Genomic DNA, 17,555 nt, shown 5'->3' with positions numbered 1-17,555 from the left:
AATAAACCAACTGTATACACAAAATCCTTATGTTCATCAAACATTTCTGTCCCAGTAACCATTGTCAAGGAATAGTGTTTTAATCCTTCAGCTTGATTTCCTTTTGGCCAGGGTGGACTGAACTACAATGTCTTTTACAGGAAGATAAAAAACATGAAGCACAAATTGTTTAAACTACACTTTTAAATTACTTAGTGTCCTGGTTTCAGCTGGGATGTAGTTAACTGTCTTCCTAGTAGCTGGTACAGTGCTATGTTTTGAGTTCAGTATGTGAAGAATGTTGATAACACTGATGTTTTCAGTTGTTGCTCAGTAGTGTTTAGACCAGAGTCAAGGATTTTTCAGCTTCTCACGCCCAGCCAGGGCATCTGACCCAAACTGGCCACCAGTGTATTCCATACCATGGGACGTCCCATCTAGTTTAGGAACTGGGAAGGGGGGGCAGGGAATTGCTACTTGGGGACTGGCTGGGTGTCAGTCGGCGGGTGGTGAGCAATTGCCCTGCGCATCATTTGTACATTTCAATCGTTTTATTACTACTGTTGTCATTTTATTAGTGTTATCATTATCATTATTAGTTTCTTCTTTTCTGTTCTATTAAATCGTTCTTATCTCAACCCAGGAGTTTTACTTCTTTTCCTGATTTTCTCCCCCATCCCACTGGATGGGGGGGAGTGAGTGAGCGGCTGCGTGGTGCTTAGTTGCTGGCTGGGGTTAAACCACGACACTTAGACTAGAAATACAGAACAAAACCAAACCTATTTCATAGGCCAGATGATCTGCATACACATATGCTATCACCCTGTACCGCATGTGTGCCATTTCATCAAAACCATTTGCTTGGAATCAAATTCCAACTAGTATTTATCCTGCAACAGAATAATCAAATTTTATATAAGTATATGACAATGAATTTTACTCACTCACTTGAAACATCTTTACTAACTTAATTAAGTCCAGAAAAAAGCTTGTTCAAGCCCTTCACTACTGCTGCTACTACTACTACTACTACCACCACCACCACTACTAAATGATCTTAATATTGCAAGTGAGGATCAGAATTTATTTTTGTTACGTTCCCGAAATACTCCTTTTCTAGGTAACACTTCATAGTGGGAAAAATACAGAAAAGAGCAATACTTGAGGTAAAACTTTAATCATTAAAAGATTACAACAAAGGTTCAAGTAGAATGAGTGTTCTCCCTAAAAATAAATAGCAGAGTATTGGGAAGGAACAGTATCTGGAGGTTTCTGTCCTTATCCCTGCCAGTGGGCTCCTTCAGCCATTCATTCTTAGCTTTACTTAGTAGATAGTAACCTTTAAGAAACAAAGTGAAATATTCTCTGCTTCGTAGCCAGAGTATCATGAAAGTGTACATTGGTTATAGAAGCATGATAATGTATTTCCTGCAAATGTAGAACGCCAATATGGTTTTTACTTAAGTTTAAAAAAAGTCAGGAGAAGGAGGAGTTGAGTCACAGAAGTGGTGTTAGCAGCATTCATAATCCATTTTGCCATGGAAACTGCTGCACTGTGGAATTGCAATCCGTTGTGAGCACAGGTTGCTAAGGAAAGAGAAGTAGACAGCCGTTAGAAGGCTATCAGAGCAATTCATAATGGTAGTGATAGGAGGGTGATTAGCTCCCACATCCTCTTTCTTCATTATCATTAAATCATGGCTTACTGTTAACATGTTGTTCTTTCATGATAAGTGGCTACTGTAGTCTTCTTACAGAAAAATCTGAGAGGTTAGTTTAAAATGTGTAAAAAAGATCACCAATACTGTTCAGCTTTTAAATGACATCCTTTATTTCAGCAGCTTGTGCCACTCTGTTTACCTACTGAAATATGTCCTTGAAGATTATGTACACTTAGCATGTGGCAGCTGCCAAATCATGGGACATGTTTCCCACTAAAACTGTCATCGCATTAATGACAGTAAGTACCTTGGGAAATGTGCAGACAAGAACAGAAGCAGAGCTCAGGCCTCCCACAAACCTGCTTACCTACCAGTTAACCCCTGAACATGCTTCCTTAACTTGCCTTAAAGTTACCAACTATCTAAATTGTACTTCTGTCAATGGCAACGACTCCTGCAGTCTTGAACAGGACAACACTTAGTCTATATTTAAGCTCAATAAAAGCCCAGAAACAAGTTGCTCTTCATCTGATGGGCTTTTCTTCTAGTTTGGTGGCAGTTTCTAGGACATTCCTCTGGGCCCAAGCTCTTTGAAATACCCAGTTGCAGGTACTCTTAGTTTAAAAAGCAAAGGGTAGGTGGGTTCCTCGTCTTAAATTCCAACTGCTTAAAGATCTTACCAGAGAAGGGGTAGAGCCAGGCAGGGCAGAAAAGCTCATCTAGGATAGGGGTTGCTATTACTGCTGTGTCAAACGTGTCATTGCACAGAAATAAATTCAAAATTCTGTAAGTTCTGAGGTACTTAATGCCTTCTTTGCCTTAGTCTTTAATAGGGAGACCAGTTATCCTCAGGGTGCTCTGCCCCCTGAGCTGGAAGGCAAGGATGAAGAGCAGAATATACCCCCCTTAATCCAGGAGGAAATAGTGACCTCCTACGCCATCTGGACACTCACAAATCTATGGGACCAGATGGGATCCATCCTAGAGTACTGAGGGAACTGGCAGAGGTGCTTGCTAAGCCACTCTCCATCATCTATCAGCGATCCTGGTCAACAGGGGAGGTCCCAGAGGACTGGAGGCTTGCCAATGTGACTCCTATTTACGAGAAGGGTCGGAGGGAGGATCCGGGGAACTACAGGCCTGTGAGCCTGACCTCGGTACCAGGGAAGATTATGGAACGGTTTGTCTTGAGACCACTCACATGGCAAGTCCAGGACAAGCAGGGGATCAGGCCCAGTCAGCATGGGTTTATGAAAGGCAGGTCCTGCTTGACCAACCTGATCTCCTTCTGTGACCAGGTGGCCCACCTAGTGGATGAGGGAGAGGCTGTGGATGTTGTCTACCTTGACTTCAGCAAGGCCTTTGACGCTGTCTCTCATGGCATACTCCTTGAGAAGCTGGCATCTCATGGCTTGGACAAGTGTACTCTTCGCTGGGTGAAAAACTGGCTGGCTGGATGAGCCCAGAGGGTTGTGGTGAATGGGGTGAAATCCAGTTGGCGGCAGGTCACAAGTGGTGTTCCCCATGGCTCGGTGTTGCGCCCTGTTCTGTTCAATATCTTTATTAATAATCTGGATGAGGGGATCGAGTGCACCCTCAGCAAGTTTGCAAACGACACCAAGTTGGGAGTCAGGGTCGATCTGCTTGAGGGTAGGAAGGCTCTACAGAGAGATCTGGACAGGCTGGATCTATGGGCTGAGACCAATTGTATGAAGTTCAACAAGGCCAAGTGCCGGGTCTGGCACTTCAGTCACAGCAACCCCATGCAGTGCTACGGGCTTAGGGAAGAGTGGCTGGAGAGCTTCCCGGCAGAGAAGGACCTGGGGGTGCTGGTAGACGGGTGGCTGAATATGAGCCAGCAGTGTGCCCAGGTGGCCAAGAAGGCCGACGGCATCCTAGCCTGTATCAGAAATAGTGTGGCCAGCAGGAGCAGGGAGGTGACTGTTCCCCTGTATGCGGCACTGGTGAGGGTGCACCTCGAGTACTGTGTTCAGTTTTGGGCCCCTCACTACAGGAAAGACATTGAGGTGCTGGAGCGTGTTCAGAGAATGGCAACCAAGTTGGTGAGAGGCCTGGAGCACAAATCTCATGAGGAGTGGCTGAGGGAGCTGGGGCTGTTTAGTCTGGAGAAAAGGAGGCTGAGGGGAGACCTTATTGCTCTCTACAACTACTTGAAGGGGGGTTGTAGCGAGGTGGGTGCTGGTCTCTTCTGTCAGGTGGCTGGAGACAGGACGAGAGGAAATGGCCTCAAGTTGCGTCAAGGGAGATTCAGGTTGGATATTAGGAAAAATTTCTTTACTGAGAGGGTTGTCAGAGATTGGAATGGGCTGCCCAGGGAAGTGGTTGAGTCACCATCCCTGGAGGTATTCAAAAAGTGTGTAGACAAGGTACTCCAGAACATGGTTTAGTGGACATGATGATGGTTGGACTCGATGATCTTGAAGGTCTTTTCCAACCTAAATGATTCTAAGTTATAGAGCTTAGTTCCAATATAGATTCTTAATATGGTTATGTTTTTGCTTCCTCTGAATAGGAAGCAGTGTAATTATCCATTCTACAAGGAATACTACAAGAAACCACACCAAAGCTAAGTGACTAGCTAAAATTAACTGACCTCAGTGAGTGAGTCAGATTGCACCTTCTTTCTATGACATGCTGACCCTGTCCTAGAAAATGATATGCCTAAACTTCTGGTAATAAGTAAGCAAGCATGAAAAAGTCACATTACCTGAGATGCCATCCATTCTGGGCCCACAACTAAATAATCCTCCAATTCTCTAAGTGTACAGAAATGTATGGTATTAGACAATTTTTTGAGGGGAAGAGAGAGACTACAGACAACATTAGATTATACAAATACTGTTTCAGCACAGGCTTCCCATGCAAGAAGGGAAATACTGAAGTCAGGCTCCTGCTTGAAAAATACGACAGTACATATAAGAACAAGTAACTGAAGTACAGTCATTTGATGAAAGACTACTGGAAAGAAATGCACAAATAAATATCAAGTATGCTTATGAACAGAAAAGGTATATGCAGTTTTGCAACACATGATAGTATACAGACAAATGACAGGTAAGGAAGCAACTCACTTTCATGATGTCACTTCAGCAATAGTAGAACAGTTCTCAAACTGAGCACTGACTTCTCAGGAAGGCAGAGAAATTGTGCTGGGGTACCGTGATTCATTGCTGGAGGAGAACTGGGATTGGTGAGGGAGATCCAGTCAGTTGGGTAGAGCAGGGACTTCAGTGGAAATGGAACTAATGCTGCACTCATCCTGCAGCAAGCAGTGCAGTGACAGAACTCTGGAATGGCCTAAGTTTTTTTACACAACGAATGCACATGGTTTTTTCCCCCCTTGCCAGACCCTGCAACAGTTTTCTTTTCTCTTCTAGTCTGTAGAATTATTGCATGAATTGTGCTCAGACTGAATTGAGGGACAGAAACATTAAATACATCCTGGCAAATTTGGGGAGAAGGGAGGAAAAACAGATGTTACTGCTGCTTTAATATAGTCAGGAAGGGGAGTTATTTTCTGTACAATATTGTATGATTGCAACATAATTTTGCTTTCACGTCTCAGTATTTCATTGTGACAAAAGCAAAGTTCAGAGAGGGTGGTTTGCTTGGTGCGTGAGCATTTGATTAAAGGTGAACACAAACAAGTGAAAGCTTAACTGAGACACAAATGCTTAACAGAGACGTGAACAAGATATAAAAAAGAAGAATCATTAAAATGTCAATTTTACAAGAAGGGAGTTAGACTGAGGTGGAAGGTTTAACCTGAACATCAAGGAAATCTTCCTTACAAAGGTGCAGATATGAGAATAGTCTTCCAATGAAAATACCAAAACCTTAGATGCTTCTGATTTTGCAGTGTAGAGTGTCCAAGTAATATGAAAATGATTCTGCATGTAAAGGGGATAAAATAAGTTCTCGGTTTGGTGGTTTTGTTTTGTTTTGTTTTGTTTTGTTTTTTAATCTTTTAACATTAGTGATTCAGATCCAAGTGAGCTTTTGGCTGAACACTCTCTATATATTCCTCCAGCTATATATAAAGAACAGATGATTAGGGAAACAAATTATTTTTTTAAAAATAATTTATTATCTTTCATATTCAATCCTAATACTTCCTTTTATATTTCAGGGTGCAAGTTGAATTCTATATGAATGAAAATACATTTAAAGAAAGACTAAAGCTCTTCTTCATCAAAAACCAAAGATCAAGTAAGCAGTTGGATTAATTTCTGTCAAGCATAATTGTGATACGTTGAGTAGAATCCAATTCCATTGAAGGCAACAGCAAAGTTATCATTAATTTTCTTCTGACCTAAAATTTTGCCCCATAAAGGAGTCAGTTTTACATAATATCCAAAACAAATTCAGAAAGTATTATTTAAACTTAAAAACAACATACTTATTTTGTAGGATCAAATACTTCGTGGCGTGATTTTATTTTTGTATCGTGATCAAGTTGACTAATTTATGTGGATCTGACATTGCAAAGCTCATTGACAAGTCATGACCTTATGTCTAGGAAAGCAAAGAGCGTCTAAGATGCTGGGGAAAAAAAAAGCTGCAGAAGTACCTAGCTTTTTGAAGTGTTCAATTTTATTAAGTATTCCTAAATAAATTTCAAACCTGATCTGTACTAAAAGAAAACAATTTGGGAAGGAAACTAATTGGGAGGACATACCTCCTTCTCCTGAATGTGGTACCTCAGAAATATAGTCCTTGTCTTTAGTGTGATTTAATGATATCTTCATTGACATGTGCATTTAAATTCATAGGCCATCATAGAAGAGAATAATGCGGAGGAACTAAGATATTAATCTTTTTATATACATCCATGCAGGTAGTCCACAGGAGTGGAAGCATTGTATATTACCAAATCTTGATTAGACCAGTGAAGTTCATAGCTGTGAGGAGCAGTAACTGTCCTCAATTTTCCTCTGTGTAGCAGGATTGAATTTACCTCCCTTTGCCCTACACCTGTAAAGAATTAAAATTACAATAGCTTTATATATAAAGCTTTTAGAGTAGAAGTAATGCATTTTGGCCTTTGTGATACAGTGAAGATGGTTCTATGGCTTTGTGTCTGGGAAAGGACAGAAAGGAGGAAAAGAACTTTACTTTTTCGGTGTCCCAGTCTAAAAAACCCAGACAAACAAAATTTGAGAGACTAGATCAAGTGTTTAAAAATAAGACAGACTGAAAGATCTTCTATCTTGTCCTGGTTTCAGCTGGGATAGATTTAATTGTCTTCTAGTAGCTGGTACAGTGCTATGTTTTGAGTTCAGTATGAGAAGAATGTTGATAACACTGATGTTTTCAGTTTTTGGTAAGTAGTGTTTAGTCTAAAGTCAAGGATTTTTCAGCTTCTCATGCCCAGCCAGCGAGAAAGCTGGAGGGGCACAAGAAGTTGGCACAGGACACAGCCAGGGCAGCTGTGACCCAAAGTGGCATAAATGGGGTGTTCCATACCGTGTGATGTCACATCTAGTATAGAAACTGGGGGAGTGGGGGGAATTGCTGCTCGGGGACTAACTGGGTATCGATCAGTAGGTGGTGAGCAATTGCACTGTGCATCATTTGTATATTCCAATCTTTTATTATTGCTGTTGTCATTTTATTAGTGTTATCATTATCATTATTAGTTTCTTCTTTTCTGTTCTATTAAACTGTTCTTAACCCATGAGTTTTACTTCTTTTCCCGATTTTCTCCCCCATCCCACTGGGTGGGGGGGAATGAGTGAGTGGCTGTGTGGTGCTTAGTTGCTGGCTGGGGTTAAACCACAACATTATCTGTAAGAGCTAGTATTAATAAATACTAGTTTAACATTACAGAACTTGATCTTTTTATTGGCTAAGCTTCTCTAACTTTCCAGGTGTGATAAGCAAAATATTCCCCTAAGCAAAAAAAAAACCCCCTAAACAAACAACAAAAAAAAGGCACTGTACTGTGAATAACTGATATTTTCAGTTTAGGCTTTGGAATTATTTGCCAGTTTCCAGCTGGAGAATCAGGCTTAACAAATCTGCTGGAGGTTCATCCATGGGGAAAGCTTTATTTATTACACTTGCATAGACACACAGGGGAAAATTCATCTCAATTCGGGTGCCTAAATAGGATAGAAAGGAGAGGACTACCTCTGCTAGTAAATGATGTGGATAGCCTTCAGAGTATCTTCTCTCCTAAACTTCAGATGGGACACAGGTTTTTTCACATTATTATACTTCTCATAGAATCATAGAATGGTTTGTGTTGGAAGGGACCTTAAAGATCATCTAGTTCCAGCCCCCCTGCCATGGGCAGGGACACCTTCTTCCAGTAGACCAGGTTGCTCAAAGCCCCATCCAACCTGGCCTTGAACACTTCCAGGGATGGGGCATCCACAACTTCTCTGGGCAACCTGGTCCAGTGCCTCACCACCCTCACAGTGAAGAACTTCTTCCTTACATCTAATCTAAACCTACCCTCTTTCAGTTTAAAGCCATTACCCCTCGTCCTGTCACTACATTCCCTGATAAAGAACCCCTCCCCATCTTTCCTGTAGGCCCCCTTTAGGTACTGGAAGGCTGCTATAAGATCTTCCCGGAGCCTTCTCTTCTCCAGGCTGAACAGCCCCAACTCTCTCAGCCTGTCTTCATAGGAGAGGTGCTCCAGCCCTCTGATCATCTTCATGGCCCTCCTCTGGACCTGCTGGAGCAGGTCCATGTTTTTCTTATGCTGGAGGCCCCAGAGCTGAACACAGCACTCCAGGTGGGGTCTCACGAGAGGGGAGTAGAGGGGGAGAATCCCCTCCCTTGACCTGCTGGTCACACTTCTGTTGATGCAGCCCAGGATATGATTGGCTTTCTGGGCTGCAAACTAGATTGTGTTGGTAAATTTATTTTCTAATGAAGATTTTTATTTGAAATAAGTTTCTTATTCTGTATTAGCACACTTTAGAGCTCTCTTGCTGCATTTTGGCCAATATGAAAAGTGTGTACAAAACCTCAGTATGCATAGAACAAAGAAAGGAGATGTGTGAAGAACAATTTCATACTCCATTTTATGTTTACTTATGTTTACAAATCTGTGTTGCAAAGAATGAGTTTTTGCTCATACATTTTTGTATGTAGGTTGTGGAGTCTCCCTCCATAGAGAATATTAATAAACAGTCCAGACACAGTCCTGGGCAACCAGCTCCCTTCCAACCTCAGCCACTCTGTGATTCTTGTTAGAGGTAAATGAGTTTAACTAAATTTACATTTTAAATGTGATTAATTATACTACAACTTCTAAAATGGTTTTAGTTCTCTTCTACTTTTCTCCTTGTGACTTCACATCTTTAAGTATTTTATATCTTTATAGCCTTTGACTTCTGACATTGTTGATATATGTGTAATGGAGTAAAAGACAAAACACAAAAAGCATCCTAAACTAGAAAAGAGTATTACTCCTGGCTAGAAAGGCAGTCTGGGAAGCTGTAAGCAATAAATAGCCTTTTTGTTCCTGATCTAGTCCACAAAACAAGGGTTCGATGCAGTCTTGTTTACTTATTAAGAACATCTATAAAGTTATGACTTGACTCACTGTAAATCTCTTTTCACTGGTAAGATAGGAAGGTTCCATATAGTACCTTCTCGCTTGAGATAAGCGAAAGAATTTTTTTCCCTACTTAGATCTTAACAAGATTAAAAAAAATACATATATACAGATACATATTTTGATGGCAGAACTGCAGACTCTGTACATCTAAAAATAGATACATTTATGATCATCAGCACAAAAATTAAACCAGAAGTTAGTTAATTAGTATGAATTCATAGCCATTCCTTTGCCAAGTGCATACCCTTCTGGCTAAGCACATTAAGAGACTTCTCATAAATGACTATACTGGGACATCTGTGCTAGGTTATGATTGGGTAAGTGTGGTGTATGGGTCCAAAGGAGAGGAATGATGTGGAAGTTTATTTGAAATAAGCAAGAGAGTGGGAAGCAACTGTTAATTCATCCTATTGGAGATGGGTTCATGCTGTAGTCAAGTAGCACAAGAATTTTCCTGCTTGGCTTGCTTGATGATTGCTGGAAAAATACAGATTCTGATGGAATTCTCCTACACGGTGATGCCGTACAGAGCTGAGGTAAATTTTGTAGAAGCATGCTGTGGTTTTGATTAACGAATGAAAATACAGTAATGAGTTCTTCCTGTAGACAGCTAGTAAAGACACTGTCATTATGGGCACCTTCTTTTCCTGACAGGTCCTCAGGAGAGGGCTCCAAAGAAAACTCTTAAGAGATGAGGCTTGTTTTTTCTATTGTTGAATTAGGCAGCCAGTTCACAGAAAGTAAGTTGGAGAATGGGGGTGCTTACTGTACTTACAGCAGCATATGGTATGGGCATGCCATTTCCTGCTAGAATCCCACAGGTTACCCAAGCACTGCTACTGGTTCTAATGATACAAAAAGCTTAACCAACAGTTAGCCAAGGCAATTTTCAGGACAAACAAATAGGAAATACAGCAAAATTATTACTGTACTGAATGAAAAAAAATAAATCCCCAAACCAAAGCATTCAGTATTAGTTCAATTCAGTCAAACACTCCTTCTGCTTATGCAGATTTTGGTTCCTGTCCAAATAATCACAACCAGAATCCTCTAAAATACAACCTCCAAAAACCAAACCTGCTGCTGAGATAGTACCTGCTACTCATTCAAGTGTACTCATTCAATCCTCCACTGAAGTTGGAGGATTCTGTTGCCCAGAGGTATCAGGGAGTTGATGAATAAAGATATTGCCCTTTAGATCTTAGTCGGTGTTCAGCGAGAGCATTGAAAACCTTCCTTCACATACTAAAGATGTAATTGCTATCAATGAGAAAACAATTGTCAGTAGTATCAGCAAATTTCCAGATAGTATAACCAAATCAAACTACACGTTCACCAACAGTTTTTGCTAATACTTAAGACTTCACAAGTGAATTTAACACATCAGAATGTAATATCAAGTGGGTTTGTCAACCAGAGCAGTCAACTCTAGAATTCATATGAATTTTCTTCAGAATACTGTTCTGATCGAAACCACATACAGACCGGTAGCATGAAATATCAACTGTTTCATTCATTATTCTGGTTTTGGAAGTATTTGTATAAACTGATAAAACAAGCCTTCATCTGTGTCTAATGTCAGCTTAGCTTCCACTCAATCTTCCGCAAGCAAATGTCTAATCAAGTTCAATGAATGCATGAAAAGCATTTTACAAAGGTGTCAGCCAGTGCCCCCACCCCCCAAAAAAAAGAGAAAAAGATGACATATTGGTATGACTTGCTTGCACTTGCCAAGATCACACACTGCATTATCACAGCCTAAAATAAGTCTTAAAGGGAAAAAATAAGTGAGGTTTCAGTTCAGTGGAGAGGGAATAAAAGATAACCATCACCAGGATATAAATTATTAACAGTATATTTTCATCCAACTCCTAAAGCCAGCAGCTGAGGTGATTTTGCTAAAAACCAAAAATATCTTAGAGACTTACAAGAAAGGAATAATGGAAGGTGATTGTAAGATCTTCAACTGCTATCTCTGCTACTTTTGCTTTGATTTAGATCAGTTCTCTAAATCAGAGGATTAATCTCCAAAAAATGGTTGTAAGGGAAGCATCAGAGTCAGAAAGTCACTCTGTAGTGACTGTCCCCTCCTTCCCATACTTGAAATCCTCAATCTCCATGATGGTGGAATAAATGCATTTCTTCCAACTCACAGGTGACATCCCCAACTGTGAGGCTACAGAAGATTTTGACCAGAGAGAATGCTTATTTGGCAGTCCTACATTAATTATTAAACCTTTAGCAGGGGTGACTAAATATGGTCCCTCTGACAGCACATGCTGTTTCTAAAGGCTAGGGCATACAGAACTAGGAGAGGTGACCTTCTGAAATAGGATAGACTTGAGGCCTGTTCTTCCGTATTTATATTGTAGTAACAGACCCAATCACATATGGTACAAGGCCTATCCTATTGCCTCATAAGCTTTATATATAACCCAGTCCATGATATGCACCCTCTATCTATACTAACTGGAACCCTTAGATGAAAGCATGTGTGGTATGAAAACCCTGCCTTGTATTCTGTGGGAAGCACATTCCTGTAGAGATATCCACGGCCTGAAGCATAGCCTGGAATTGATCTATGGAACTTGAATACTTAAGTAGTTCTAGATCTTTCAGGACTAAGATTTGAGAGTTAAGATTTTAGGGCAGCAAGCAGGAGCATGGGTCCCTTGTATTGATGTAGTCTTTAATCAGAAAAGCACTATTTTCTTTTGGCATTTAAACCAACATATAATTTAAAATGATGATGAGAAACCAGGCCATTATCAATGCAAAAAAGAGGTGTTTTACACCAACATTAACATTTACAGAGCTAAAAACCGAGAAGAAACAAACAAACAATAGGCTTTTGTACTTATCTAAGAAAGTTAGACAACACAAAATTGGTAAGGAAAAGAAACCCTGGTGGGCTTTTTTTGTTTGCTTGTGGTTAGGTGGGTTTTTTTGATTTTTCATTTGCTGTTTTTTTTTTTTTTTTTTTAACATTATCTACTCTTCTTGTTGTAATAGCCTAGTTGTTATGGCAACCATTCATACTCCAGGAGACTTCTACAAATGGGCTAGTATAGACAAACAATTCATGTTTTCTTCAGCTACAGTTCAAAAAAGCTGCAAAAAAAGATCATAGCATTGTCCAAGAAAAGTACTGGGGTTCTTCCTAATCAAATAATAGCATAACAACACGCTCAACTCAACTCAACTCAACTCAACTCAACTTCTACAGCCTCTCAATCCATTTACTACTTCAACCCCTTCACTCATGTTGGGAAATAAATAGTCTGTGGCTAATTACACTTGATAGGACAGCAGGAATCACTAGGTTAATGTTCACAAACCTAACTGCCAATAACAGCTGTGGGACTTCTCACAGGATTCTCACAGGATTTTAACCCCTAGTTTACAGATGACAAGATGCTGTAAAAGTCTCTCCAGTTCTCATGTGATAACTGCAATGTCACAGTTAAAAGTAGTAAGCAGTGTTGTGTAATAAACTTTAAGATTTCTTTCAGCAATTACATGGTAGAATATTTAAGAATCTATTTTATATTTTTCTGTGTTTGCTGTAGATTGTGTTTTACTTGGAGAGAAACTAGTGGATATAAAAGGTGATTTATCAGTTTTATCTGTAAGGTGTTCATTTTGATCTTAGGACTGAGTAAAGTCAAAAAGTATGTAATAGTACTTTAAGTTAATTATGATTCTTTCCTTAAAAGGGAATGTATGCACACAGCTTTGGATATGCATAATGAAGCTGTAGTTCTTAAATGATAGCAGTAATTATATTGAGTTCAGCAGACCTGCTAACATTATCTGCAACACGACAATAAAAGATACTATCTTAACTATGACTAGGTGCAAATGAAGTCACATCAGTGTAAGACTCAGTCAATGGTCTTGATATTCTGCTTTGGGCAGGAGGGTTCAGCCATGCAGAATTGGACTCTCAATTCACAAGACTGAAAAAAATTAATGCTTGAAGTGACCTCCCCGCCACTTAACCTTAGTCAACTGACATTTTTAACTTAATTAGTGAACGAAAACTTAAAACCAGGAGTTAGATACAAATATTTACAGTGGCAGAATTTTTAAGACTGAAAATTTAAACTCTAATCCTCTAATGACTGCAAAATCTGATTAAAATACAATTAAGTTGCACTGTAGTAGATAACGGCTCCAATTAGCACTGAAATAAATTGCCCATGTGATAGAAGCAAGTGTCCAAGTGGATCCCTTTGAAGGAACCCTATCTGTGCAGTAGACCTATGTTTGTGGGAAATACTGTAATATTTTGTAATAGTATTTGTGATATATCCTTTCAGCTAGAACATTTCAATATTCACATGGTCTGTAGAACAAGTTGTTGATTCAGTTCAGGTGTGCCTTCAGCATGACTTTCAGATGTCCTGATTCATGGACACATAATTACGCAACTTCAATGTTAAATAACTACACTTTAATATTTTATAAGTTGGGATAGTATTATTATATTCTATATGAGAAGCTACTGCATGAAGACTTTCAGATGTTAATATTTAAATACTCGCCATTGTATATTTTCTGCCTATGGTTGAAAGTATGTCTTCTCCATGTCACTGTGTTTTGCATCTCAAATACCATATATAGTTCTCGTTCCCCTTTCAAGATAGTGGACTTGTAAAACTACAAAAGACCCAAAGAATGGCATCAGGAAAGATGAATGGCATAGAAGACCTTTCAAACAAATGACCGAGTAGTTCTTTACATTAAAACAGACTGAGTCTTAACGCGGCGATTTCTGGAAGCTGGAAAGGTGTATTATGTATATCTGACAAGCTTATTCTCATGTTCTTCTGTATGATATGCTGATTGTCCATATCAGGGACAGATTACTGGCTAGATTGACCTTTGCTCTGTCGCAGCATAGCTATTCTAGTTCCTTTTAGTTTTACCTTAAAGTGGATGAAACTGTAAAGAACCTGAATTTATTTCTGTGTTTTCTTTTCTTTTCTTTTTAAAATAGGTCTGAGAATACGATTATTCAATTTTTCTCTCAAGCTACTAAGCTGTTTCTTATACATAATTCGTGTGCTGCTGGATGATCCTACACAAGGATTTGGATGGTAATGTTTTTTTTTTGTTGTTATTTCTGCTCTCAAAGCATTGTTTAACTTATAAGAAATAAGTGAATTTAGTGAATAACTGTTTGATATTCTGTCAACAGAGGTTTGGTTTTATGTCTTACAGTTGTTCTGAAAGAATTATAAAACTAGTCTTACACTGTGAATGGAAATAAGAACTAAAATAACAATATTCTTTTTTCACTTTACTGCTAAAATAATCCTGACTTTTTACTCAGATACTGTGTATCAGATATAGTAGTACAAACATATCTTTTGGTTGTATTATTACATAACATTGCTATGTATCATATTTATGTTTATATTTATGAAAATAAAATTGCAAATATCTGGTTGCCAGTTTATGCAACAATAATTTGGGGATTTTGCTTAAATAATTTTACTTAGGATTTTACTTATATAATTTTACTTAAAACCCCAGATCCTAGAAAAAAACAGACACATACATAAAACTGAGCTTTCATGGAGATGACATTGATGATAATTGTCTATTCCTCTGCTTTGTCTACACACTTCGAAGAGAGGGAAACCAAAAGTACATTCTATACTCACTATGGTCTATGGTCATAATGCTGATTTTGCACACCTACAATTGTCAGTATGGTATTCTACATTGTTCATTGGGTGCTCTGCTTTTTTTTTTTCCCCGCATGTGTTACACAATCAACCACTAATTGTAGAAGAAGTTATAATTTATTCAGTCCTGTACTTAAGTTGTATTTGTACCCCGGATATATTGAACCTTCTTAATTCTAAATGCCAATAAGCACCACATTTTATTAACTTACTTACTTTCACTTGATTTGATTCTGTTGGTCTTGAATACTGAAAGAAACAAAGCCCAGATGAAAATACTAAGCTTGGGATGATAGAACTAGCACTCTTCACACAATATTAGGCAAAGGACAAACTATGACTTCTAATTTTATTATTTGAAAATCAGTTAAATCTAATAAGGGTAATACTATAAAAAAGGTAGTGCACAGGAGAAGTACTATATTTTACAAGAATCAAAACCAAAGCAAAGTGGCTTTACTCAGCATTGCATGAGAGAAGGATGCGTGAATGGGAAGTACAGAAGATGAATCTGAGAATTTTTTTTGTCAAAATTTATTGTAAGAAATTAGAACATCTGAAAAAGGGCCAGAAAAAAATCTCCCTGGAAAAGCAAGAACTGCAAAAACTATTTTTTGACTCCACATGTATCTTAGAATGTCCTTCAAGGAGAGGAAATGTTTAGGGAGGGAACAAGCAGTAAAGATTTCACAAAACCTTTAATAGTGATGGAGAAGAGAAAATCCATCCTCAGAAATTTAGGCATAGTAGCACAGCAACTCAGGGACTTGAAATTTTACAGCTATTGATAGTTTCTGGCATGAAAAAGCTGCTGATACTCTTTTGTTGTGAGAACTCTAGTGAGCCCAAATAAGTGTATTACACTGCAAGGTTATGTCTGGGTATGCAGAACATATTAGAACATCAGCACTTCTGCCACAGGCATACTTTGATACTTTTGTATTCATATGCAAAGACTTTTCTGCATCTTGCAGACTGCTTAATTACCCAGATCTTTCCTGACATGCTTGTTCCTTCGATATAAATGTTTAACAATTCACCAGCCAGAGCGTGTATTTGTATTTTCTCTATATATTATTCCCTTACATTGTGTTGTGGTACATTTAAGAGACAAGTTAGTTTGTTCTATCTCTGTATAACATTTATCTGGCTGAGAAATTTCAGATAAGTCACTTCTGCATGCTCACTAAGACCCCAGTCTTAGAAGCTATGCCAGACAAACCAGCCCTGTTCCCAAGTGGTTCCCCGTTTATGTCAGTGGTTTTGCCTGTAGAGCTCCTGAGGGCTTGATACCTAAACTACTGTCATAATACAGTCTTACAAATGCGGTGGTATGAAAAAAAAAAATCCTTTCTAGAGACTGTGTTACAGCCTGATGAAACAAACTACTTGGTGTGCTGAGAGCACAGAAAACATTATCATCTGGTGTTTTTAAAGTGACAGTTCTGGGAGGAATGCTTTTCATCACAGACTCCCCCTGCAGATTTATTTCCTGTTTTTCAGAAATGCCCGCACAAGTTATATGTTTCATTTACTCCTTCAGGCACAGTGGGTGTACAGGGAAGAGCTTAAGACATAAAGCATCCTTATTAATGGATACCATTTAGCACCTGTCCCACTCATAGTCAGTAAAAATATAGCTATTACTAATCTGTGGTCTGCAAATCCTTCTCTTTTCTGCTGACCTTGCTTGTCAAGGATAAACAAGGATATTTTTCATCGTTTACACAAATACATATTCCCACATCCTTACATGACCATTTGAAGGGAGGATTTGTGCCAGCAATTCAAGGCAAGATAACATCACATGTACATAGCAGCTATTTTTTTACATAGATGTCACCAGTTTCTTACTTGAATTACTGCTGCATGAATCTGCAGCCCTCCTCATATCCTCACAAGAGGATATAAAGTGTAGTTTGATGCAATCTTTCCTGTTGAGAGTATGGCAGGTATATGTGCTCTTTCTATCCCAGCCTATCCATATGATAGGATTTCTAGTATCTCTTGAGCTTCAATATTTATAGTGTACATAATTCAGCTTTTGAAAGTGTTGTTTCGGTTGTTTTGTTTTTAACTTGGAACATGTTTGAAAATAAATCCTCAAAAAATGTAACCTGAAATGCTTCATAGTCCTTTATCTACAGATATGGAACACATACAAGAACTACTTTCTAGAAGTTATTTTACTTTTTCAAATGTCTATATCCGTTGCCTAGGGTTTCAAACTACTGCATACATTTTATTGAACACTTAATACTGTAATTAATATCCCTTTTCTCCCATGTTTTTACAATTGTGTTCCCATATGCATTTGCTAATGAAAATGGTCTTTGCTTGGATGGGATGACAACTATCAGTAAGGAATTAAACCAGAGTTGTTCTGATCAAAACTGCACACCTGGAACAATTGATTGGTGAGTTCCTAATTTAAAAAAGCAAACCAAAAGTCCACATAATGGTGGGGTGGGGAGGAAAACAGGAAGACAAATCCATTTCCATCTGGAATGGTGACATTTTAACATATAATACTGACGTTACCGTAACTCTCACGCAATTACTTCTGTATTCCTGAATATTCAAAACTGCCTTTGATATTTTAATTGTTCCTCTGATTGCATA

At 38.7% G+C, this 17,555-nt stretch overlaps 1 protein-coding gene across 1 annotated transcript in view; it reads left to right on the top strand.

The window, feature by feature from the left end:
* KCNT2 (potassium channel, subfamily T, member 2) overlaps nt 1-17,555 on the top strand; it is a 154,945-nt gene that overhangs the window by 31,312 nt on the left and 106,078 nt on the right. The window contains exons 3-4 of the mRNA XM_010566383.1: nt 5,791-5,870; nt 14,240-14,339. Of these exons, the coding sequence (XP_010564685.1) occupies nt 5,791-5,870; nt 14,240-14,339 (180 nt within the window). The remainder of the gene's footprint in view (nt 1-5,790; nt 5,871-14,239; nt 14,340-17,555) is intronic.

This window comes from Haliaeetus leucocephalus, unplaced genomic scaffold, assembly GCF_000737465.1.
Source record: "Haliaeetus leucocephalus isolate CR32 unplaced genomic scaffold, Haliaeetus_leucocephalus-4.0 Scaffold208, whole genome shotgun sequence".
In the NCBI taxonomy this organism is placed as follows: Eukaryota; Metazoa; Chordata; class Aves; order Accipitriformes; family Accipitridae; genus Haliaeetus; species Haliaeetus leucocephalus.
This window is presented reverse-complemented; position numbering and strand designations above follow the sequence as displayed.